Source organism: Panthera leo, chromosome B3 (genome assembly GCF_018350215.1).
Source record: "Panthera leo isolate Ple1 chromosome B3, P.leo_Ple1_pat1.1, whole genome shotgun sequence".
NCBI lineage: Eukaryota > Metazoa > Chordata > Mammalia > Carnivora > Felidae > Panthera > Panthera leo.
In genome coordinates, this window is record NC_056684.1 from 68,091,979 (window position 1) to 68,106,173 (window position 14,195).

The following is a 14,195-nucleotide window of genomic DNA, read 5'->3' on the forward strand; positions in this document are numbered from 1 at the left end:
AATCTGTAAATTTTATGTAAATGGAACAAAGAGACTTGGTAGAGTTACACTTTACATCTGATGACTTCTAAGTAGAAACAGGTCTGCTATCATTTGAGGATCTGTTTTTGGACAATGTATCTGTATAAATAGTACAGTTAAATGTCGGGCAAGTTTAATACCAAGTCTATTCTTCTTTATCTCTGGGTGTAGTCCTCAGAGATAAACTATAATAATGTATTTCCAGGCCATAGGTTATGTTCTTTAAGTATCTGCAGAGATGTCTATTAACTTTCACAATTTCAAGCTGCTTAGGGTTTTCTTCAGCTCCTCGTACCATTTAAAACTAAAGTTTTCCTCTTTTTTTCTCAAAGTGCAAAATTTTCTTTTTTTTTTTTTTTATTTTTTTTTTTCAACGTTTTTAATTTATTTTTGGGACAGAGAGAGACAGAGCATGAATGGGGGAGGGGCAGAGAGAGAGGGAGACACAGAATCGGAAACAGGCTCCAGGCTCCGAGCCATCAGCCCAGAGCCCGACGCGGGGCTCGAACTCACGGACCGCGAGATCGTGACCTGGCTGAAGTCGGACGCTTAACCGACTGCGCCACCCAGGCGCCCCAAAGTGCAAAATTTTCAAGTTGGTACTTTTTCCCCCTTCTCAAAGTCTGAGTTGACTTTGTTTTCTTTTATTGTAGGGTAAAGAAAGAAAGGGAAATGCAGCTCCAGGGCAACCTCTGTTCCTTCCTTGTTAGGGTGTTATCAGAGGGTATCTATTATTCCTTGGTCGTATTGCTACTTTCTTTATTGAAGCATTTTATATTTTTGAAGGAAAAGAATCATGCCTTCGGAGAAGAACTCAATACTACATATGTGTGGAGAGGATTATCATGTTCTTAAGGACATGGGTCATTGTGAGGAAAAACAAACCAACAAACAAACAAGTATTAGAATTTACAAAGAATACCAGTGTGGTAAAGCCAACAAAAATGTATTTGCCCACCACTTATTATCACAGTCATTTATTTTGCTTATCAAGTCTCTAGAATCTTATTTCACTGTGTGGACACATGTCAGATGATCAGGTGCATGGGTCTCAAGCAAAATCTCTTGCAATCCAGTCAGTCGAGTAGCAAACACACTACACTTTTTAGGTTGTTTTTAAGAGGCCAATATGTACCTTAGAAGGTATCTGTGATATTTAAGAATCTATCTGTATAAGTGTCATTTTTTTTCCTCCTTCTCCCTGTCAGTCTGCACCTGACTTTCTTTCTCTCTCTTCCTCCCTCCCTCACCTGCATGCACACACATACTCAGGATAATCATCACAGCTCTGCTTAGCAAAACACACAGTCTTAAATCCAAAGGTTTCCTACAAAGGGATTCTAGTTGATTCTCCCACTCCCTGCTTCCTTCTTTACCCTCAATAAGGGCAAAACCACCCTCTTAAATTAGATAGCAAACATACCTTAGAAGCTCTTGTGATGATCTCTACCTTTCGGTGCAAGGAGGTGATACCCTCAGAAAAGACAGATCTGAAGATTATGCACTGGGCCCGTTCAGCAAAATTAGGTATCTGGGCTAACTCGTGTAAAAATCTGTAAAAATTAATAATGGATCATCTAGCTTCACACACACTCACAAAGAAAAAAAAAAAAAACAGTTGAAAAAGATCTACCATGAGAGCATTCCTTACTTGATAGTGTCAATTTTAACAATTATAAAATGTACCTGACAGGCAGACCTAAGACTTCGAAGGGTGTGTGTTATATTGTTGACAACCAAGCCATTTTTTAAATGAGCTTCTAGGACGGTATATAAATGTACGGTGTATACATTACTTTAGGCACAGAGTGTTAATGCAATTATCCTGAACCACAAAGAGTTATCTCCTGCTATGCCAATAGGAGTGTTACCTTTAGTATATGAAAATAAATAATGAACTCCCTTTATAACGCAGCATTCTCTAAGGGTCTATTTAACACAGGCACAGTAAAGTGAAGGCTTGAGGCAGATGTCTGTAGAGAAGTGACAAAATGTTTCTTCCTGAGGTGAGATTACTATTATTTGTTGCTCACTGAATTCGTTAACAGTCTACAGTGACCCTATTCTACAGATATTTACTTTCCCACATCAACTTGCCTATGAAGACAGAGTTTACGGCTCAGTGTGTGGAACAAAGCAAGCACTCATTAAGTAGACATCAGTGTTAAAAACTACAGTAAGACAGATTTTAAAAGCTAAAGGTGAGTGCTAACGTACACACAGAAGCTCACTGTCTGAGCAGCTGGGCACTGGTGCCCTTTGCAAAATTAAGTTGGAAGAGCTACCTACTCTCCAGGCCAACCACCAGAAGAAGGGGTATAAACTAAAATGGGCGGAAAGAGTTGGACACGAATTCAGAGAAGGAGAAAATCCACTAACAGCTATTAAATTCAGTGTGGGGCTGAAATGATGATTAACTGATATTTCTGAAAGCCTTGGTCAACGCATAACATCATTACTTTGACATTTCGCAATCTCTCACCAAGAATGCTTTTCCATAGGAGCAAAGCTGAACCCTTCTTTCCATACCCAAAGAAGTTTCCTTCGCTTGTACTTTGGGCCTCTTTTACTTTGTTTTTAGGAGGCCTTGGGTTTTGATAAGATTTTAATTATCAGCTGTTTTTTTTTGTTTTTTAATCCTATATCCAGGTCATGGTCCTTTATCTTTTCTTTCCTTTCTCTCTCTCTCTTTTTTTTTTTTTTTAAAGTAAGCTCTATGCCCATTTGTGAGGCTTGAACTCACAATCCTGAGATCAAGAGTCACCAGCAATACTGACGGAGACAGCCAGGCGCCCTCTTCTTCTTCTTTTTTTAAATCACAGTGAGATGAACCAAAGAATGCACATAAAACTAAAGATACCTTTGTTTTTTAAAGTTCTGTAAATCTGATTATTATGAAAACCATGTTGGAGTATAATAGTGGAAACCCATAGAAATTCTGAGTTAAAATGAGATGAAAACTTGTATTTGTTATGTAAATTGTTTCTCACAGAATTAGTATTAAAGCATTGATTCACTTGTGACCGAAATCAGGAGTGTCACCAGTTTTCACAAATATAAGCAGTGAAAAGCTGTTGGGACTAGCAGCATCTGGTCCTCATGGGGCTGTCGGGAAGTTTTGTTTATACAGACAATGCTGAGAGCTAACTCAAGGGCCACACCCTGCATTTCTCCTTTCCCAGCAGTGACCGCAAGACACTCCTCCCCAAGTAGGCTCCAGATCCCCAGAGTATGTACACTTTCTAGTTTAAATAAACAGAGTGAGTTAAGCGTTTGTGGAGACTGTGTGAGAGAAGATACAGATGGACACCTCAGCTATCCAACGAGGATGCAGGTGAAAAGGACAGAATGCTGGATGTACAGTTACTTATAACAAGCCTCAAGAAAGGAGGTTTGGGACTAGTATAAGGAGACAAGCCCCTAGGCTCATCAACTTCCTGTTACCCAGGATAGAGTGGAAAGGAACTACCAGGTTCTCCAGGACCAAGGCCTCACTGGGATTAGGAACTGGACTAGGAGGGTTCTCAGAGAACCTTAAAGATCCAGAGACCTGTGCATGAAGAAGGGTCTGAAACGCATATCCAGAGTTAGAGGAGGGAAGGGAAATTCAAGAAGTTTACATGACTTTTGGATACAACTGTGGGGAATGTGTCACCGAAAATTAATGCCAGAGTAGCAGTCACCAAGAATTTCAGTCAGTCCCGTAGACATGTAGGAAGCATTCACAGTGTGTCAGGTACCATGCTAAGACCTTAGAAGAGGATTTAACTTACACACAATTCCTTCCTGGTAATCTGAAAAATAAAGCACCCATTGCTGCAGGGTATAGTAAATATTTCAGTGATGGGGCCTATGAGAGCCATGTGCAGGCCATCCAAGTCATAGCCCTCGACAGACAATGTCAGCCAAGGTTCCCTGGAGCCCTCTGGAGCTTGCCCAGGACACATGTGACCAACTCTCAGGGCAGGCCCAGACAGGATGAATGGTGTTTGTGGGAGAAGACAACCAGAACTCAGATGCTAAAATGGAGATTTGCGTTCTAAAATAAAGACTTTTAAAGGATTTCAAACAGAGAGGTGATACTTTGAGTTTTTTTTTTTAAGAAAATCACCATGGCAGTGGCTTGGCCGGTGAGTTGAAGGGGACAGCAGATTTGACGCTGGAAGACCTCCAGGGCTGCAGCCACACTGTTCTCAGAGGGCAGGGAAGGGGGTCTGTGGTGTGAAGGGAGAGGGGCAGATACATGAGAAAGGCTACTCAGGCAGCTGGAACCAGAGTAACTGACCAACCCCGAGGGATGCTGGGAAGCGTCCAGGAGGACTTGCAGGTTTTTGGCTTGGACACCTGGTGGAATGTGAAGATAAGAATTACTGGAGACATAAATTTGAGAAGACTGCGATTTTATGTTACTTTCTGTTCTAAAATAGCCGTGCGAAGGCCTGAGGAAGAGCACCACAAATACCTCCTTTCCCGTTTATCTGGAAGAGTACCAGAGGCATAAGTAACCTCAAGGGCTATGAGGCAAGTGGCTGATAAATATCTTATTCCCCCCAGCTGTGCTTTATACTCTCCCCCCTATGAGCAGGGATAAGAACTCTTTTACAAATCTCCAAGTATATGTCTGGGGCATTGGGCCTTGGTACTTATGGATACGTATAGATTTACTTCCTGTCAGACTAATCTAACTTTATAACCTAGGGCCAGGTATAAAGAGGACTAAACAACAGCAAAGTAGCCACAAACTAGGGATCTTCTCATTCTTTCCCAGGGCAGGTTCATTTTCCCAGGAAGGGCTGCGACTCCAGTCCGTCTTTAGGAGAGAAGTTCTGCACATGACATTGTGTGGATCCCCATCCACAGCACCAACTCAGCTGACAGGTGGAATGAGGCAATACGGCCCACTATTTCAAGGGACTAATGTTTAATTGATCATTCCCTAAACCCCCAAATGGTACCATCTCAGGGCTGTGTGCACAGGGCTGTGTACACAGTGGGATGTACACGGTTCCTCCACAGGGGAGTACACTCACAGAGCCTTGTTTCACCAAGTCAGTGTGTTTGTGAGGGTGCTGAGGAAACTGGGGACCCTGAGTGGGGCATCCCAATAGGCTTTACATGGTGTCCTCTATCCAGGCCGCAAAAGGCATGTGTTTGGCTAACTCAAATCCAATAGAGCTCACCTCATCTCACCACCATCTAAAGGCAGAATGCAAAGAATTGAAGGCCATCCTTGGAGGGAGTGGTTCTCAGACAGCCCAGGCCCAAGCAGATGACACCTCTATGCGAAATGGCTTTCTAAATCTGGCCCTGAGCTACAAGAAAGCTGATGAGGTGAGTGATGAGGCCAACCTCTCCCTGCCCTGATTTATAGGACTGGGCATCATAGGGATCTCAGAAAATTTCAATGCTGGAACTATAAATGATTCATATTTTCCAGTATGTAAAACATGCTTATAGTCGACTAACTTGGAACTAATGGCAAATAACTTGGCAGGAAATCAGACCCTGGCTAATATCAAACAAACGCTGCACTATGCAGGAGGTCAACAGTAAAGGTGAATTCACTCAGGCCTGAAGCCCCTACCCCCGTGCACCTCACCCTCCAGCAGCTGAGCCTGAGCACATCACCTTACCAGGACAACGCGACAGTCCTCTTTGCTGCCAGTAATTGCTTAGCATCTTTGGGAAGCCACTGAAATGACTACTTATACACCTTGAAAATGTTCTCTTACCCAGATCATCAGTATCCATATCATCAGATCAACATCAGCAGGAATAATAAGTTTATCTGCTAATTACCTGCCACCATTATTCTGTGTCCTGGCAATTAATCTTGAAAAATAATGCTAGAAAGACATTAACCCAAAAGGATAAGGGGAACACTTCCAGTTGTAGAAACCCACTGTTCATTTCACTGGGTCAGCCATTCCCAGTGCATGGAGCCAGCGTTGGCAAATTATAGCCCACAGGCCAAATACAGCTCATCACTTGTTTTTGTATGGCCTGCCACCTAAGAATAGTTTTCATATTTTTAAATGGTTGAAAAAGAATCAATAGAAAGATAACATTTTATGACATCTACACAGATAGTATGAAATTCAAATTCCAGTGTCCATAAACAAAACTCTACTGATGCACAGTCATGCCCATTTGTTTGGTTGCTTTTGCACTACAACAGGTTTAAGTACTTCCAACAAAGCCTAAAATACTATTTGATTTTTTTTACATGAAAAGCTTGTGAACTCCAGGCTTAGAGATCATTGCCCAGCGTGGTATGGTTGGCCACTACTCAAATGCTTGATATGCCCTATTGTCCCTGTTAAGGACTGAATGTTTGTGTTCCCCCAAAACGTATATGTTGAAATCCTAACCCCCAATTGAAATCCAATAAGGAGGTAGGGCCTTTAGGAGGTAATTAAGTCAGGAGGGTTGAGACCTTGAGTGAAATCAGTGCCTTTAGGAGAAGAGACATAAGACCTTGCTTCTTTCTTTTTGCTTTCCGCCATGTGAGGATACCACGAGAAGTTAGCAGTCTACATTCTGAAAGAGGGTTCTCACCAAAACCCAACTGTAATGGTACCTCCATCTCAGACTTCCAATCTCCAGAACTGTGACAAATAAATCTCTGTTGTTTATAAAGTCATCCTTTGGGTTACTTTGTTATAGCAGCCTAGGTTAAGACAGTCTTCAAACACTCCCCATGGACTTGTTGGTGTCTAAACATCCCATTATTAGTCACTTCACATTCAGTCATTAGCACCTTAGTGGGAATTAATCTGTTATATTAGGAAACGTGACTTGGGAGTGGACCACAGGATTGGTCAGGGGCAGGAGTTGGTAGGGAGGGTAGCTCAAGTTGCCAGACCAAAAGGGCAGTAGAACCCCATCTGCAATGATTCACAATATTCCTGGGCTTCATGAAATAACTTGGGGAGGGGCAGGGGTGGCATGGGGAGTGGTTCCTATGCTCCATGTGAGAACAATTCATCTAAGGTTTCCCAAATTATCATGAAGGCTTCTCAATAACCAAATAAACCTAGAAATCATCCACCCAGTCATTTAGAGGTATTTTCCTGAACCTGAATGCCCAGGCAGTCCAAGAGGAGTGGGGCATTCTAGGGGACCCAAGCTCAAGGCACAAAAGTTTCAACACAAGCCAAAGAAACTTAGATGTCTCTAGGGCTCACTTGTTCCCCGAAACCTGATTGCTTAGTTTCTTCTTTGTTTTTTACCACTCACCTCATCTCCAGGCTGAGGGGAGTGGCCTGAACTGGATACCAAGCACTCAAGGGTGGCAATAGGCAAAGGATGCTGCTGTCCACTCTGGACCCATTCCACATCCTCAATCCTGGGCCATGAAAAGCTAGCTGGGGCCCAAGGGCTGCAGAACCCCATGTACTTATCTGTGGTTTGCAGACCCCAAGGGCTTAGTCAAGGCAAGAGCCACTCAGTTACTCATCGGAGGTCTAGGTGTTCAAAGGCTGTGGCATGACAACCCAAACCATAAAGCAAACAACTCTAGATAGTGAACAGAGTGACCAACCAGCACGTACAAAGATGATAAAAAGGTCACATGTAAATTGGGCAGAGCAGGTGGAGAGATTCGGGGGAAAGCTGGCACATTCAGACTACATTTACCGGACACGACATTTAGGAAAATCCATTTGAATTTTGTGACTCTGACATCATCTTTTTAACTGCATCGGCAGAACCTTAAACAGAGCAATGACTTCTTCCTTCCTCAGTTACCCTTTTGGCCAGAATGTTTAGTCTGGGAGGAATTAACAAGCTGCTAGAACAAGAAAGGGGAATCATGAGGGATAGGGAAAGGGGCTGAGACAAATCCCCTGGATGCTTTTCCGGGCAGTCAGGTCATTCTGCTGCATGCAACAGGTCATGGGGACATGGTGCTACGACTTAGCTCACGGCACAGTCAAGATGCAATTATCCAGAGCTGGGAGGAAGGAGGACAGAGATGCATTTCTCCTTTTGGCCTAACAGAAAAGTGTTCAAACGTCCTTACTGTTCGGGTTTATCCAGCAACTTCAGTTCTTCCTCTTTGGATGTCTCGTAATACTTTCTTATTTTAACCAATTCATCCTCCTGGGCTCTCTGTGTTAAAAGAGAAACCAAACAAAGCACAGGTAGAATGAACAATGAGAATCTATCTAAAGCAACGTGTCTCAAAGTGTGGTCTCTGGACCAGCAGCACTAGCATCACCTGTTTCTGGTTAGAAATGCAAATAACTGGCCCTACCCCAGGCACAAGAAGCTGGGGTGGGGGTTGGGGCAGCAAGCCCTCCAGGTGACTCTGATGCATGCTAACATTTGCGAATCACTGGCTGAAGCAAATGGTCCTAACAAGCGACTGTAGGTGGACACAGAAGTCAGGACATTTGACGGCTGCCTCTGAATCCCCTGCAAGCAGGTATCAGTGAGTTGTCCTTAGTATTTGTTTCCTGACCCTTAGAACAGCTCTCCTAACTTCTGTAGGCTCCTGACTTTTTAATTTCCAGTCTCCACCTTCTCTGTTTGTAGATTCGGTAAACATTCGTCTGTACTGCTTATTTTGGCACTTAGCTACAGTTTCTCAATTTATCCAACAATTTCAGTTGCATGCAGCCTTCCTCTACTGTGAGCTAACAAGTACTGCCCATATGCACAGTCCTGAGCTCACAGTAACAACAAAAAGCATCTAGAAGGCACTTGGCTTTTTGGAAAGTCCTTCAGTATCAACTATTGTATCTTCGCTTTTCAGATGATCCTACATAAGCTCACACTAAGTACTGGATAAACGTCCTGACTCAGAATCTCTCTTCCTCCCATAATACCACGCTGCCCTCCGGGTACTCAACAAATGCACTGCTAGCTCCCAAAGGCCTGGTATTTGTGCACCCTCTTGTCTATTAATGAAAGCCTTACTGATGGAATGCGAGAAGGCCCCACTCAGGTGTACTAAATAGCTTCTAATTTTATATGATGTAAAATGTGTAAGGAACTGGCAATCTCCCTAGGTTGGATTATTATGCTACGGAAAGTTTCTATAAGAGACTTAAGGTCCCAGGGGACATAATCAACGAAATGAGTACTTTTTTTGAGCATGGTGACCAAGGCATACTATAGAGCTCCCAGCCAGCTTCCTGGGAAATATCATTACTTCAGTAAAGAGAATCTGGTTCACTCTGTTTTCAAATCCTAACAGAGTCAATGAACCAGAAATGCTAACAATCATGGGAACTCTGACTCTTCCTGTGTCATCTTCTCAGGAAAGCCTGCCAGTGCTGCTGGTTATTCCACATACAGCCCAAATTTAAAGACCACATATGTGTCTGGTGCTGTTTATTTTCAAGATACATTGCTACTGCTACTTATATTGAATTCTGTTTTAACACTCACAAAAATCAGACAGAGCCCATTATAATCCCCTTCTACTGATGATCAAATAGGCTTAAGGGATTTAACTGATCCAGAGTCACTCAGCAGTCTACGGAGTGGGACCTCAAATGTAAAACTGTCTGACTCTAAATCCAAAGCACACACCCACCACCTTTTTACTACTTCCCACATTCAAGGTCATCAGCTCATTTGGTCTAAAAGTAATCATCCAAGATGGTAACAATATTTCCATTCATTAGAAGAAAACAGTAGTGTGCAGCAACAGTAAGCAGGTAGCTCACCTTCATTCACTCTGACAGCAAGCCACAGGGCTGGGTTCCATGGCACAGAAGGGGTCTTTCACCTTGAACCACCCTCTCATGCAGGTGTGCAAAGAGATCTGCTAACCCGGATGGCACAGCACGGTCAGAACCTAGTGCTTTTCTCACATCTGCTCTCATTGGAGCTTATGTTTATAGAAACTATGCCTTAATCTCTTCCATACTATGTCAAAATTGTCTCTGCCCAAGAACATGAATGGCTCAGTGATTTGGGGGCGGGGGGGGGGGCAGAAGGAGTCACATATGACCATTTTTTTGGACCTAAACATTTTTTTAATTAGTGAAGATATGATAATCTGGAAACTCTGGCTCTGTAGGTCTTTGATACTCACATTTTCATATAAGGCTGCCAGGGTCTCCAGATCAACCACAGAATCATCCACATTGAAAATGGCTGTCAATACCCAAAAAGAAAGAGGGAAAAAAGGAAAGTTTAATTAGACTCCCCCACACTAACATGTATTACACGTCTAGCTTCCAGGCAATGGGACACTGCACTTCCTTACACAGTTGTGTCCTGCAGCATGTTCTTGCTCCCCTTCCTCTTGCGCCAGGGGGGCTCCAGTGAAAGAAACCAAAATGGCTCCTATCCCTGGCCTGAGCCTTGGCCCTGCCTGGTTTAATTCCTCAAGTTTTGCGTCCTTTCTGCAGTTTAATTTAGGCTCCACAGGAGAAGTGTTTGTGCTTTAAAACTAAATCAGTTTGTAGGTTTGAAGCACAATTTTAAATCTTTCTTCCCGGCTGGTAATTGAAGAGATTTAGTACCTAATGCACCAGAACTGACTCTTGCCCATTACCAGGAAGAGAGAAAAAAAGACAATGTTGGCAAATTAAATGAATTCAGGCATGTGATTTAGGCACCTTTCCATGGCCACTGCAAACATCTTGTTTGGATTAAAAAGACAAGAAAAAGCAATAATTGCATCAATGGCAAATTAAGATTATGGAAACCTCCCATGAGTTAGTCTAAGGCAAGTTCTCATTCCCATGGTTTTATCAGGATTCTACTTGTTATTCTATATCTTTAAGTCATCTAGCTGTTAACTAATATGCATATGATTTCACCTAGAGAGATTCCTTTCTATATATACCGGGATACGAACATTGAGATTGTAAAGGCTTAATGGATTTGGCAATCAAAGTGTTTGGAATAGGCAGCTCCACATCTTTAAATAATTATTCAAAACTAATAAGGTTTGTTCCCTCAACCCCACCTCCCTTCTCTGACTTTACATTGTGAAATTAACCAGCACGCTAGTAAATTTTCTCCGTGGCAGGCTAATTAATTTTATTAAACCAACCAGTGATATTTAGAATGCCTTAAAATTTTGCTCGTCAACCATTATTCTGTTCATTGGCATTACAGCATGGTTTCTGGAGAAGGTAGAGATCAAGGTAAAGGGCAGGTTCCTTTCAAATTGTTTTGCGTCGTCTATAGCTGAATTGTATGAATCCCCTTATACAATTTTAACAAAGTTAATTAACTGAGCTAAGATCATGTAACTTCACAGAACACCGAGAAATGTACTTAAAATTCCTCCGCAGGCCACCTTCACTCACTTAGGGTTAGTCAACAAGCTATTCTTAGATATGGAAGTGTGGGGAAAGGAGAGGTTAACATGCTAGTGACAAAGTCGACTCAGATCCCACTAAGACAAAGGAAAATCACACTTCTAAAAAGGGCAATCTGAAACCACAGAAGAAAAATGTAGTTTGAGGAAAGAATGAAAGAATTTGCCCTCCCAGGATGGTTATTTTGTGTGTGGAGATAATATGAATTTACTAATTTATTAGACCAGGAATTTTTACATGTCTGGTGCTTTAAAAAAAACAACCAGGAACAATGTCTGATTTATGTAAATTCCAATATTCTCCTACAAAAATCAGCCAACAGGAATGCAGTAAGAAAAGGTGAAGTTCTACAAACAATTTATCAGAGAAGTTCACTTCTAAACTAATTCCACATTGTAGGTATTCTATATGAACTGCAAGCTTACATATAACCAAGTGAGCTTAACTAATGAGAATTAGAATGACCTGTGTGTTGTTGTTCTGGTGAACAAATACTTGGTTCTTAAAACTTAATCAGTCTGGGTCCCAGACACACAGTTTGATGGGCTGTATGGTCAGCCAATACTGCTCCAATGTGCTAGGTAACAGAAAGAAAACATCTAGAAAACGGAACTGGAGAACAAGCATGGGCTCTGACAACATTCACTCATTCATTCAGTCACTCATTCATTCACCCAGCCCTTGAGTAAATATTTATTGAATGTGTATTAAGTTCTAGAAACTGTTAATGCTGTGATTATATAAATCAAAAGTGTGTAGGAGGTTCAAAACACTTGATCTCATGCAATTTATACTCTAGCCTAGGGGACAGAAAATAATTTCAGATAACAATATACTATGAAGAAAGTACAGAAATAGGCAGCATTGCATTGGATGGTTGATGAGGCTTCTTTGAGGAGGCAACAAATATTTAACTTAAGAGCTGAAGAAGTCAGTTCTGTGAATATTTGGGAGATGAGCCTTCTAGGAACAGATAACTGCAAAAGGAAGTTTCTTTTTCTGACGAAGGAACAAGCTTAAGGTACAGAAAAAATACCAAGATGACTATCGTGGAAGGAGCAAAACTTACTATGTGATCCTGGCAGGTTCAAGTATCCGAGCCTCACCAGATCCATAAAACGGGTCTAATACCATGTACTGGAAATATTAAGCAGGGGAGTATGTATGCATGGCATAGCACATAGAGAATGGTATGAACTGAAAATGGTACCAATGAATGATGACTATTGGGATTTTAAATATAGACGTGGTGCGGCAGCTGGGTGACTCAGTCGGTTAAGCTCCTGGTTCTTGGTTTCAGCTCATGTCATGATCTTATGGTTCGTGGGTTCAAGCTTCATGTCAGGCTCTGTGCTGGCAGTGTGGAGCCTATTTGGGATTCTCTCTCTCTCTCCCTGTCTCAGCCCCTCCCCACCCACGCTCTTGCTCTCTCTCTCTCTCAAAAATAAATAAACTTTAGGGGCACCTGGGTGACTTAGTTGGTTAAGCGTCCATCTTTGGCTCAGGTCATGATCTCTCAGTCTGTGAGTTTGAGCCCCATGTCAGGCTCTGCTGACAGCTCAGAGCCTAGAGCCTGCTTCACATTAGGTGCCTCCCTCTCTCTCTGCCCCTTCCCCGCTCATACTCTCTCTCTCAAAAATAAACATTAAAAAAAAATAAACTTTAAAAATAAAATAAAAAATAAATATACACATGGTTAATGTGTTTTAATGCTTGTTAATGCCTTATCTCCTTTAATATCTGGAAAGAAGACAACAACTACTGAGTAGTTTGTGTTATAAAGGAAACTTTCCAGAATTCATGAGTGTTCCAGATAGGAGTAGTGCTATTAAAACTTTCTGGTCCTTCAAAACCCTGCTCCAAGCCCAACTTCAGGAAACATTATTAATAGTAAGGGATATGCACAAATAGTTGTCATTACAAAAAATAATGGCTCAAGTGTTTTCAAAGAAATACAAGATACCTTTGGGTCCATTCAGAAAGTCAGCCTCATTGTCACCTCCAATTTCCATCTCTCCTATCAATCTACTGTTCATCAAACCACCACCATTATGATTTTTTAATGTTTATTTATTTTTGAGAGAGAGAGCACAAGCATGAGCAGGGGAGGGACAGAGAAAGAGGGGGACAGAGGATCTGAAGCAGGATCTGTGCTGACAGCAGTGAGCCTGATGGGGGACTTAAACTCACAAACCATGAGATCATGACCTGAGCCAAAGTCGGACGCTTAACCAACTGAGTCACACGGGTGCCCTGCCACCATTCTATTTTTAAAACCATGGGTCTCAACATTTTACTTTGATGCTTACAATACCTCATACGTATTTCCTTTAAATACTGGGTAAACCCCAAATGCCTTGGCCTGATGTTTAAGCCCATTCCTTTCCCAGTCCCAAGCTACACTTCCACTCTCATCCGCTACCACTTCCCCTTCTCCCAGGCTGCCTGTGCTCCAGCCATTTGGGGCGGCATGCCAAGGATTCTTCCCTTCCCATACACCCTCCCCCAAGGCCCAGGGGAAAGGTTTCCTGCCCTGGAAGGAACTCCTTGACCTTCAGATTCCTAAGTCCTCACTCTCTTCCTCTTTCACCTGCATGTGTATTTTACACAGGGGAAGAAAGTCTAATAAAGAGCCTGTATTAACAGCGTGTAGCAGAACAGTTACCCTCCACTGCTGGACTGAGGAAGCCTGTAGTCAGGGATGGTTTCTAAGCATCCCGATAACCCCAGCATCTGGCCTCACACCTGGTATGTAACAGGGATAAAAGTGGGATACAGGTTACAAGAATACCAACGGGAGTTCTTCTGTTAGGTATCAGGAAATGCTTCCTGATAAGAGAGCATAGGGTCTTTAAAAGAAAACAAATTTTGGAAAAGGATAGGATT

General features: G+C 42.3%; 1 protein-coding gene across 11 annotated transcripts in view; it reads right to left on the reverse strand.

Moving 5' to 3' along the window:
* Positions 1 to 14,195, reverse strand: part of FMN1 (formin 1) — a 432,271-nt gene that overhangs the window by 136,844 nt on the left and 281,232 nt on the right. For all 11 annotated transcript variants that reach the window (XM_042942504.1, XM_042942497.1, XM_042942498.1 and 8 more), the window contains 3 exons: positions 10,070 to 10,131; positions 8,045 to 8,133; positions 1,445 to 1,574 (listed from right to left, as the gene is read on the reverse strand). In XM_042942504.1, coding sequence (XP_042798438.1) covers positions 1,445 to 1,574; positions 8,045 to 8,133; positions 10,070 to 10,131 — 281 coding nt within the window. The remainder of the gene's footprint in view (positions 1 to 1,444; positions 1,575 to 8,044; positions 8,134 to 10,069; positions 10,132 to 14,195) is intronic.